The sequence below is a fragment of the Plectropomus leopardus genome, chromosome 20 (assembly GCF_008729295.1).
Source record: "Plectropomus leopardus isolate mb chromosome 20, YSFRI_Pleo_2.0, whole genome shotgun sequence".
Lineage (NCBI taxonomy): Eukaryota > Metazoa > Chordata > Actinopteri > Perciformes > Serranidae > Plectropomus > Plectropomus leopardus.
Window position 1 is genome coordinate 12,798,924 of NC_056482.1, and position 12,058 is coordinate 12,810,981.

The following is a 12,058-nucleotide window of genomic DNA, read 5'->3' on the forward strand; positions in this document are numbered from 1 at the left end:
GAAACCTTTTACTGTTTCTGAGTGAATATCTTATCAATAATATTCCCTTTTTAGGTTGCTAGTTCACCATCTGTAGGAAGTATTTGTTTTATTTTGTTTTAAGTGTCTTTGTATTTCACTTATATACATTTTATGTAATTTCATTAATCTTTTTATGTGTTTTGTGAGTCAAAAACTTAAAGGTAGGTGCTTTGCCATAAAGAAATAGTGCCATATTTGTGTCATCTTTTCAAAAGCTAAAAAAAAAAAACAACTGTGAGTTCAGACTCAAAAACTGCCAGCATTGGCATTGCCAGAATTTCACTCAGCAGCAGTGATATTCATTTCCAGGGACAAAAAGACAGAATTACCTAAACAAAGCTCATCAGAATGTCTTTGACCTGTCAGAATATTTCGTGGTTATTCAATCTGTGCTCTTCAGCTACCTGTCTCTTCTGGAAACGGCTCCCATTTTCACTGACCTCTCCCCTTTAAACACAATGAGACAAGAACAATGACCATGGGGGGTTAATTACGACCAATTAGATGCCGAAGTGGCTCTCCTTCACTAAGGTTAGTGTAACCTGAACCCAGACTCTATTGTGATGTCTGACCCCATGTCTCCAGATTTCTACATTTAACTTGGGCCACAAAAAAATCTTTGAACATTTGCAACTTTAACTTATTATTTTCATACAAGTATGTGAGATCACTGGGCTTTTGTTTTTCAACTTTTCTTTCTTTATTTGTACTGTTTTGCTTTACCGCCGTCACATTATAGTTTGTCTGTCCTGTGATATCTCGACAAACTGTCAAATCTTCCTCGATTCTGAACATTTCACTTAATGCTGCTTTACTTAGCAGGTAAAGGGTTAATGGACAGGTCCCCTGTGGTTTATGCAGAAAGCTAATGGGCCTGGCAAAGATGATGAGGTCACTCTCACTACTTAGAAACAATGAGCGATTTACAGGCCAGGATACCATGCCAATAGTGTTGGCTTACTACTAATACATTATTTATATTTATACTTTTTATATCCATTGGTAGCACAAAATGGAGTTGCATAAATAGTAATAATCAGATGATGATCAGCTCATATTTTGTATTAACTGTCAGGATGTGTGGCTGATAAAACAAACTCTTCTTAATGCGGTAGCTGACTAAATTAGGGATGTTAAAGTGATTCTTCTCAAACCCAGACAATTGAGAATCAGCAGAAAAGGGAGAAGACATTTCCTGCAGTTATTAGATGTATAAATTTGTTAATTAATACTGTGGCTCTGATCACTTTTGGGGTATTAACACCATTGATGTAGTCAAACAGAGCTGATTTGTCCTAATTTCTGAAACGTCCACTTCATTCACAATCTTGAAACTTGATCTCCTGCTACATGAAGAGGCCATCTGTGAGGATCCGAATAAAGCAGGATACACTTTGCCTTCCAGGCGAGCTAACATCCATGGATCCTGTGAGTGTTTCTCCTTGATGTCGAAGACTATTTTCTGGTGTCAAAGGACACCCATACACTGATGTCCTTAAGATCTATAGACAGATGGGACCATTACGGTCAAAGCCCCTGGCTTTGTTTGGCCTGAGCCGGTGATGAAATATTGATGGAAAAATAGAAATATTTTGCCTGCTGCTCAATGTTGCCCAACTAAAAGGGTTAATGAGTGTGACGACTTTCCCGTCTCCTGTTACAACAGAATGTAGCTCAACTACCCACTAACATTGACTAGACCGGAGTCTGCAGGCTCTACAGGGCTAACACGAATCGATAACCTTTTTCAGCACTGGATTAAGTTACCCTGTTCAGTAGTTGGTCTAGTAGCTGGATTTGTGGCTGTGTTGAGCTAAAGGTTGCTAACTTTTTCGTATTTAATGGAAACCTTTGATAGGAGAACTCTTGGGAAATATGGTCATTTACCTACCATTAGCCCATTGGCTTAGTCAATTCAAGTCAAGTCAATTTCGTTTATAAAGCCCAATATCACAAAACACGGTTTGCCTCAGAGGGCTTTACAGCATATGACATCTTTATTTCTTTGTTGGGAATAGTGAATTCCTTGAATGTTCCTATATAACCAGCAGATACTCTTTTTTTGTACAGATTAAACAAAGATCTAAGATGTAAATTGGTGAGCTTTAGAGGTGTTCGTCGGTAGATTTTGTTATCTTTGGACAGAACAAGTGGTCTCCTTCTGTTTCCAGTCTTTATCCTAAATTAGGCTAATCCACTCCTGTTTCCAGCTTTATAATATGCTGTATTTATTGATACATCAGCTCATGGCTCAGATAATCAGCTAAATATTAAACACTTATGTTGTGTTCATATGGAATCAGCCCGACGGTAGATGGCACACAGACAATACCTTTTTGGCGGCATGGGAAAAACAAACAGACATAAAACCAAACGTGTATGATGATATGTGATGTGATGTCCAATTATGCACAAAGTATGGAATAAAATATATGAAATACAATTATTTTGCATTAAATATTTCATGTAATAATTCTAGTAATGCCCAGTAATTGTCCAGATCACTCATGTTTTAGCCATGTGTTAAGGAGCTACATCTGGTTGTAAATTCTGTCTTGCAAATGATGGCAAAAAAACATTTTAACTTTGAAAGGCTATGCCATCTACCATTACTGTTGGCGGTACTCTCTGCTGGCCTCACGTAATTTTACAGTCCTGCTCTCCTCTACTAAAATGATATCCTGTTTGTGTGATTCCATGTGAACGCAGCATTACTGTTAGTTCACTCCCTCCCACTTTCCCAAGGGTAACTTTTTTGTTAGACTCACCACATAGAACAGACTGTAATATAATACAAGTGCTTTTTTATTATTTGTTCTTTGTCAGCAGCAGCCCTGTGAGCTTTAGTATATACTGTGTATGGCTGGCTGAGATTCTGATCCATATGGCTAAACAGCAGTGTCAGTGTGCTGCAGACAGATTCTTTGGCAGCTGTTTCAACCTGTTGAGCATGGCATTAAACTGCCTGCTCCTTCTTCATGCATACTTCCTATGAATACATACTCAGCTTTAGCACGTTGAGAATCACTGTAAGGTTTCAACATTCATATGTTTTACGACAGTGTGCCAGCTACTGAGCCTTTCCGCAAGTGCAGACCAGATTTAACTGCACGTGAGGTACCCCAACAATATCACACCGTGTCCCAACCCCCATTTAACCCTTTAAAAAGTGGGCAAATTGGCTTGTGTTTTTTCAAAAGCAAGGGATGAAGGCAATAGGCAATTTTGGGAATAAATTAGCAAGAAATTAGTAAAAGTACAAGAAAATGACCTGAAAATTATCACAAAAAAACAAACAAAAAAACAAAAAACTAACAAGTGGAAAATAATCCAAACCATGCTTGATGTCAATCCAGAATTCAAAGGAGTTAATAGCCTTGATCCAAATGCTAATGTGAGCATGCTAAAAAGCTCACAATAACAATGTAAATTTGCTCATGTTAAGCAGCTATAATGTTCACTAGTCTTAGTTTAGCCTTGTTTCATAATAACATTAAAACTAGCTCCATTAAGTGCAGTTGAGGCTGATAATAATTTTAAAAAATATTTTTTTGATGTGATAAAGAAACAATAGATCACTTAAGTTATTACAACTCATCCTGAAGGGAACGTGAACAACTCTGCCAAATTCAATTTCAATTCACCTATTTGTTGTTGAGACATTTTACTGAAAACCACAAATGTTAAACATATTGGCGGCGATAGAGGAAATGTCTGGGGATCACCAAAGTTAATCGTGGTTCATCATCTGGGACTATAAAAAAAACTTCACAGCAATCCATCCAGTTGTTTAAGATATTTCAGTCTTGAGAAACAAATAAAAATTGGACATCTGTAGAGCCATGCCACTAGCATGGCTTCCAACCACCTTCACCATAACGCCCCCCTCCACTTCCCAGACCCCCCGGGGCAGCAGCAGTAATGCAGCACGCTGATCTCAAATCAATAGATTTATCTCCCTCATTTGAAAGGGACTTGGCTCCTGCCTCTCCCCTTCCCCTCCTCTCCCGGGGGTCTACTGCTGGGGTTTTTTTGCTGGCACACACTCCTTTATGTTCTTCGATCTGTTGGTCTGCGAGGTGGTGAATGGATGAGGGGCCTATCAGGTTCAAGGTGCCTGTACTGGTAGCTTGTCTGCCCCACTCTGTGTGAATCCCTTGGACGATCTAAATGTTTAATGGCGCTGGTTATTTGGTTGTTATGGCGTGTGTTATGATGGATGGTAATGCAGTGTAGGTTTTTTCCGATGGTGCCTGAATTACACCACAGGGTATGCAGGCTGTTTGGGTTGGGTGTTTAACTGTTCTTCATTTGTGAGCCTATAAGCAAATATATTCTTAGATTAGAGTTAAAGTTAAAATATTTTCTTTTTTGTGATAACATTTTTTCTTGCTTTTACTACATCCTTAATAAACATTGTGTGTTTGCAGCAAGACAGTATAGTTATATATAGTACAGTATAGACACATATGGTGTCCCACAAACAAACAAAAAACTCCTAACATCTCAAATATACATCTGCTAAATTTGGTAAAATTTCCATACAAAGTAAACCAAGAGAAAACTAAACTTGACTTTGTTTAAAAGAAAATAGGGGTTGCCATGTCACAGCTACTCAGTCAAACCAGTGATATCTTGTTTGCTGTGGTTGTTGTTTGAATGATAATTTAATTTAATTAATTTTATTTGAAAAGGGACCATGTACAGTATTAAACATAAATGTTGCCATTTGATGCATTGTGCCAGAGTTAGCTTTAAGCTAATTTACATCTGCAGTGAAAAGGAAGAATAATAATTCAATAGTAATCATTTGTTGACAGAATAAGTGTTGGTATTGTACATTTTTTCCACGGATACGTTAAATTTGTAAATTATTATGTAACAGATATGTTGAGACTTTTTATATCTTTACATATCAGAAATGCTGTGGTTAATGTGGTTAGGTTTAGACACAAAAAAACACTTTTTTTGGCATATATTTTTGGCTTAAAATATCTGTTTTGGTGGCACAGTCCCAGCTGGAAATGCACCCATGTTTCAGTAAAAAACAAATGTTCTCATGGCACTAGTCTGGTAGAAAATGCAGCAATATCTTGGTGAAAAAGAACTGCTTTTTCCGGCACTGTCTCAGGAGAAAACGCAGGGATTTCTTGGTGAGAGAATAACCACTTTTCAAAGTATTATTTCAGCAGGAAACACAGTGATTTCTTGGAAAAAACAACCACTTCTCATGTTACTATTGTAGCAGGAAACAAAGTGATGTCTGAGTAAAATAACAAATTTATGCCATCAGTCCTGTCTGAAACAGCAACGAAATAACAAATGTAATGAGCAATAAAAAAACAAATGTTTGGTGGTTAAAAAGACCTTGGAAACACAGTGATGACTTGTTGAAAAAAAAGTCAGTTTTACTGTTTATTAGTCTCAAACGGTTGTCTGCAGTGGTGTTATGCCATCCACCGTCCCCTCCAACCCCAGATGACAAAAACAGCTTTTATACTACGTCAACTTTGATGTGATATATATATCAAATGTACAAATGTAAAGTATCCAGGGTTTGCAGAAACAAAACCAAGAATTTCTTCTGGCACCTACGCTGTAATATGGGGCAACAAAGTATTTCTTTGTTAAGTAAATTTGATAGAGTGGAAAATACTTGCTTCCGAAACCGTGCAACACCACGACTCTCCAAGGTCACACGAACAAATATCACAGTCATAACAAGGTGTTTTCTGGGAGTTAAGTGGCCATGCTTTATAAAGCCTGTCTTAGCAAAAAAAAAACAAAGGAGTCCTTTAAAGACACTTTTGCTCAGTGCTTTTGATGCACCACACAGACAGCAGCACCGGTTTTAGTTTTTGTGTCCTTTAAGTCACAACATGGTAACAAATAACGTGTTTATTGGACATCCCTATACAAGATCTGTGCTCTTTTGTTTGCATGAAATGAGGAAAACTTGTTTTGCTTCGTGAGACTTGTGGATATATTGCCACCTTAAAGGTGCTGCAGTGGCACACTTTGGTTGAGCATTACTTGCCGCTTTGCACCTCACTGAGTATATGCGACACAGCAGTAGGTGAGGGTTTTATCCTGAAAGTAGATTCAGCACCAACAGAGTACATCAGAGATAGATTCCACTTTTAAAATGCCTCAGACCCCCGTAAGCTGTGGGTTTAAAGTGCTGAAAAGAATCACAACACTGCTTTGCTTTAGATGAATAAAAGAAAACACTCTGTCCATCTCTGCAACTCTGCCTGTTGATGTGCTTTTATTCCTGTCATGTCTGGTGTTTGGATTTGAACAGCGCCTCGTGTCATCCTTCTTTTCGGTGGCTCGTTGTGTGGTCGCAGCGGAAGAATTACCTGCAAAACACTCTTTGTCAGCTCACTGTGCTGAGAGCTCACAAACAAGACCATTTAGCTATTATTCCCTCTCAGTCGCAGATACACACAGCAAACGTTTATCAGGAAAAATGGGGGACTGTGGGAGAGGAGGAAAATAGGACAGGTGGAGAGAGAGGAACGGAGGAAAGAGGAGGAGGAAGAGGGGGGTTATTGGAGCCAGGGAGGGGTCATGGTGTCCCAGTGGAGAGAAATAGTGGAAAACATCCGTAATTTTCACCGCAGGATCCTGTGTAATTGAGTCATTTAAAATACAGATACAGAGCTGAATCAAAGCAAAGTGGCTTGTGTTGGAGGAGGAGGCGGCTGCAAAGTAAAATGGAACAGAGGTAAAAACAAGGAGGTAAAAGTGTTTTCTCCAATTATTGGACAAAGCAGGTCTGTTTATCCTTTCCATCTGTCAATCTTCTCTTTCAAGACAGGATGTTACCTGTCAGAGATTTTTGATTGTTTGTTTGTCCTATATGTTACTCCTTCACCCCCCATATCCAGATACTCTGGCTTCACGTTCTCTCTCTTTTTTTTCTTTTACAGTAAATGCACTTGTTATTTTTTCCTCACTTATGTTTTGTTATTTTAATCTGTGGTTTCAATGATGCTGATCATAGAACTTTAATTTCTTACACAAAACACTTTGTTTTTGTTTTAAATATTTGACATATTTATATTGCATTCTCCAGACAGAGGTTCAAACTGATACAGCAAAGTGTGGATGTGTATAATCCTGAATGAGTACAAACATTAAGATCATACAAAAACAAAAAAAAACCCAACTAACCAAAATCTTATTTGAATACAGCTGGAATTATATGATGGAAAATGGCACAATTATTAACACAAAAGACAAAAATATGCTTGGTACACGCTTTATTGGTGTGTGTGTGTGTGTGTGTATGTGTGTGCATGTGCAGTATCACAATCACTCATGTAATAACTGGTGGTGTTGTTCACATGGTTTACTTGAAAGGTTTGTATGTGACATTCAGATCATTAAAGCACCAAACCACTCTTAGCTATCTACAGATATAGTGGCACAATGGCATCCTGGGCAGAGAATGAAGTCACACTAACTCTGTGTAATCTGAGCTGGTTTGTTGTGGGAAACTGGTCCAGCATGCATAATATTTTATGTGTATGTTTCAATGTGTTGCTCATTGCCACAGCTTTGCACTGCACTTATACATCAGTTATTGTTGATATCAGACTGGCAGTGTAGCTGAAGCAGAGCACCCACCCTCCACTTCTCCTCTGGTTAAAATTGTTAGCTCTGTCAGGACTGTTGCTGTTGTTTAGCACCGTTTATGGAGTTAGCACCATTAGATGCCAGCTCAGCCACCTCTGTTTTGAGAAACGCGTACAGACAACTCACTCCAAATTTTGCATGAAGCCCCTTTTAGTTTAGGCTTGTTAATAACTTTTACAAATTACTTTGTATATAGCAGTTTTTTAACAAAGTGCTTACCAGTGAATTTTAAACACTTGAGTCAGTGTCAAGTCGAGCTTAAGTTTGAAAATGACACACATCTAAGGGTGTGGAGTTTAAAAGAAATATGCTGAACAGACTTTTGCATCCTGCTCTTCATCTCTGTTTGAGGCTAGCCGCTCGAGGCTACATTAGCCACTACAACCATCCCAGCTGGCACTAGACCTTAGTGTGACATCAGAGAGATGTTGGACTCTTACGTCAGACAGGCATTAAATTGTGGTTGGAATGAAAATTGAGTTGATAATATTTTAAATGCCTAACATCATTAGAATTTCACATTTGTGTGGCAGTTAACATTATGACGTTTTGCAGACATTGGGTTTTGATTTCCATACTTTACGATTAAATGTCTTAATTCTACCTTAAGAATGTTGGCATCAAATGTTTGAAAGATGTTGGATTTTTGCTAGTTAACAGCACAACTTAAAATCATCGAAATATCAACGTCATTTGACGTCAGTATTCTACGTGACATTGGCACTGACGTTAGACGTTAGACATTACCTAACACTGAATTTTAGTCACCAGAAGTCGCAACCTAAATTCAACCAAATATCAACATCTAGCAGTGTTGGTGGCCCACTGGGATAATACACTTAAATAAATGACCAAAATGTTATCGCTCAAGTTGTATAGTGGGTAACGTAGGCACCAGTTTTTGACGGAAGGAAGAAAAAAATGTGTTACATAAAAAGGATGACATCTCTATTCTGTTGCATTGATTATGATCCTTCTTTTAAAAGCTATTGTTAGTGTGACAGTTTTATGAGAGTGCCGCAGAATTGACAAAGTCCTCTTTTAACAGATTACCAGAGCTGTGCAAGAAAAGACCACAGAATAAAACAGTGAAATAGACAAACCACATTTTAAGAAAGGGCTCAAAAGTGAGTTTTTAGGAATTGTATTAAAAATGCCACAGACTTAGCTTGTATTTTGTCCAGTGTGTTTTTCAAATATGACATGTATGAATATGTGAGAGCCACTACCTTTTTATTCATTGTTTCCCTCTGCATGAACAATGTGTTCATGAATGAAAGCTGCACAGGGATACCTCAGAGGTCTCTGAATGAAACACTATCCGTTTTTGCATCCTCCCTTTAGAAATGTATGCCCATGGCAGAACTGCGGCAATTATAAAGCAATTACCGTTTCATATGCCCCTTTCTTTTGAGACTGAGGAGGAGAAAGGAGGAGGTAAAAGCTTAGTAGTTAAAAAGAGTAAGTGTGCCAATATTGATGTTCTTTTTTCCGAAATAGTCGGTTGTCCAGCTGGGCATGTATTCCACTTGCCTGACCACAAAAACATAACATTTTTCCTTCATTAAAAAAAATCAATTACTCAGCAAAGCTTTGATGATTTCTTGAACTTTTTATTCTTGAGAGACCAAATGCTTTGCAAAGATGCACTCTGTTGACGACAGTGAACCCTGGGAACAAGAGTCTATTCTCTGCAAGACAATGACAGCAGAAGCTGTGTGTGTGCGTGTGTGTGACACTTGATCAGCCTGCGACAGTAACCACAGTCCCACACATACACACACACACACACACACACACAGACTCGGTCAACAAACTTAGTTCCCACTGCTTGATTGGCAGGACGCCAGCGACCCACACCTGCTTTAACTGCTGTTTGACCAGATGGGGACTGAATCCGTAATAACTATCTATATGTGTGTTTTCCTGCGTCCATGCTTATGTATGCGTCGTCTGGCTCAATATGATGACCACCACCTGACTCACCCTTTGATATTAGAGCTCTAAAATCATTTCCCAGACACCTTGAATACATTGGACGGCACATGGTAGCAATATGTTAGCAGGGCCGGGATCATACTTCAGTCATGCTAAATTGGAGGTCTTCATTAAGAGGTGCTGGTCTCAGAACAGCCTTCAGCTCCCACTTAATTTTCTCTGCTTCTTTTTTGGAGGTGATAACATGCCCAGGGGCTGACGGGGAAGGGAAATTGATATCTGAACGGATGTCTGTAAGACGCAGCATGCCAATCTGCTCGTCTCATATTCGAGGTCAATCATCCATGTTCAAGCAGCTGCATGAGCATGTTGCATACATGTAACCGCAGAGGGAGACAGTTATTTACGTGTAAAGAAAAAGCACATATGTTATCAAATTTATGATAAGCTTCAGGTGAGTGCATTTTATCATATTGCCTGTGCATTCATGTTTTAAGATTATATTTTTGGACACAGACTTGAACTTTTAATAGTCGCTTCTGAATGCATTTATTCTGACAAACACTTAAATAACTCTGAACTGTTTCTAACTCTGACTTTCACATTCATTTCAGTCCTTCCCCGGTCAGATTTTGCTCATTGAGGTTTGGATACAATTTATGGAGCAGGAACTGTTTTGCATAAACAGTTTGGAAATTTGCAGCAATTTTACTTTCTTCTGTCTGGCTGCTGGCATTTTCCAGATGTGCAACAATAGATGTTTCCACATGTGCAGCAAGGAAGAAAACCAATATTCCTCAAAGTGCATTCTGTTGTGTCAGAAAGGATTTTTTTTATTTTGACAAGACAACTTCCAATGTAAGGACTATAAATAGTAAAGGTTTAAACTTCTACATGGCTCTAGAGGAGGAGCTGTAAGACATATGTTAAGGCTCTCTGTTTTTTTCTTTTACTTTACAACAAATGTTTTTTTTTGTATGGACCCTTACTAAATCCAGAAATAAAATCATGCTGCTGTTCTGTGGCTGACCTCCCTTAGAAGGAGAGACGTTTGAAATGGGCAGTTTAATCACACAACACAATATAACAGATGTTGAAATGAGCCAATGGTATGCTGATTGCAGGTCTGTCCACCACAGCTGATGCCCGTGAATGACGGAATGTATGATACTTATTTCATTCTCAGGTACAATGAGAATTCTCTAATGTTAAAATAAGATTTTTAAAAAATCAGTAAAAACAAACAAATAAATAAATAAATGAATCAGTAAAAGCTTAAAATACAGACTTGTGCAAGTACAACTTTTGAAATAAAATAAGGTATAAGGTATAGTTAAATTAAATGTACATTGAATTTAAACTATATTAGTAGGCCCAGGTATTAGCAATAAATGGTTAAATCTTTGTGCAAACACACAAAGAGTGTGTGTGTGTGTGTTGTGTTTGTGTGTGTGTGTGTGTGTGTGTATATGTATGTATGTATATAGCGTAATGCTGAAGGTGTTTTCCCAGCCTACATATATGCTATATGTGGTCCGCGATCAACTCGCGAGATCATCTGGCTCGCGGAGCTTTGGCTTGGCACGTGTGTTCCTCTTCTTTTTTTTTTTTTTTAAAGTGTGGCTCTCAGCTGCCGAGGCGGATGATGATGATGGCGGAGCTGGTTCAGGGACAGGCCTCGGTGGCTCAGCCCGGAACGAAAGATGACTTCGCAGACACGATACGCCGGGTCCGACAGGTAAAATGCTCTTTGGCGAACACAAGTGTAGCGCTTTCGGACCGCAAACAGAGTGTTTGCATGCGGAGCAGGGCAGGACTTTGGTCGGGGCACCCCGGACCCCCTACTACAAACACTCCTCATGCACCCAGCAAGCTAGCAAGCTAACGTTAAGTAGCCGAGACAGCAGAGCTGAGAGGACAGATTAGACTTTACACGGGACAGAAGACGCGTTAAGTAACCGTGTCAAAGCTGTCAAAACGACCACACAAGCCATGTCTGACACTAAACACGAAGGCCTCTGATGATGTCGAAGTTTGTGCAACTTTAGTAAGTTAAGCCGACACACTGCAACCTGTTGTCAAGCCACAGAAGTTGCAGTTAGCTTAGCTTGCTAACTTACTGTCACAAGTTTGATACCTTGCAGACTGAACCGCAGCGTGACAAAAGCTGATGTATAGTTTTAGACGCGAATCCTGAACAACCGCAGCGCCTGACACGCTGTCAAAAAGTTAGCCTGCTAGTTTTGAAGTTAGCTTTAGTATCACCGGCTGTTGCCCCAGTTAAAGAGACACACTAAGAGCTTAATCAGTGATCACATGCTATACTAACGTTCAAACCCCCCCTTTTCTCTTTCGTGAACCTCAAAATAAGCCATTATACATAACTTGAAGCACATTTTTACCGCACTCTAACGAATGTGCGCAAGCTAGCTAGTGAAGCTGGTGTTAGCACGCT

The 12,058-nt window shown here is 39.0% G+C and overlaps 1 protein-coding gene across 3 annotated transcripts in view; it reads left to right on the forward strand.

Moving 5' to 3' along the window:
- Positions 1-11,228: 11,228 nt before the first annotated feature.
- The window catches only part of fubp3 (far upstream element (FUSE) binding protein 3), a 30,172-nt gene continuing 29,342 nt past the window's right edge, over positions 11,229-12,058 (forward strand). For all 3 annotated transcript variants that reach the window (XM_042509302.1, XM_042509304.1, XM_042509303.1), the window contains exon 1: positions 11,229-11,341. In XM_042509302.1, coding sequence (XP_042365236.1) covers positions 11,246-11,341 — 96 coding nt within the window. In that variant the 5' untranslated portion in view covers positions 11,229-11,245. The remainder of the gene's footprint in view (positions 11,342-12,058) is intronic.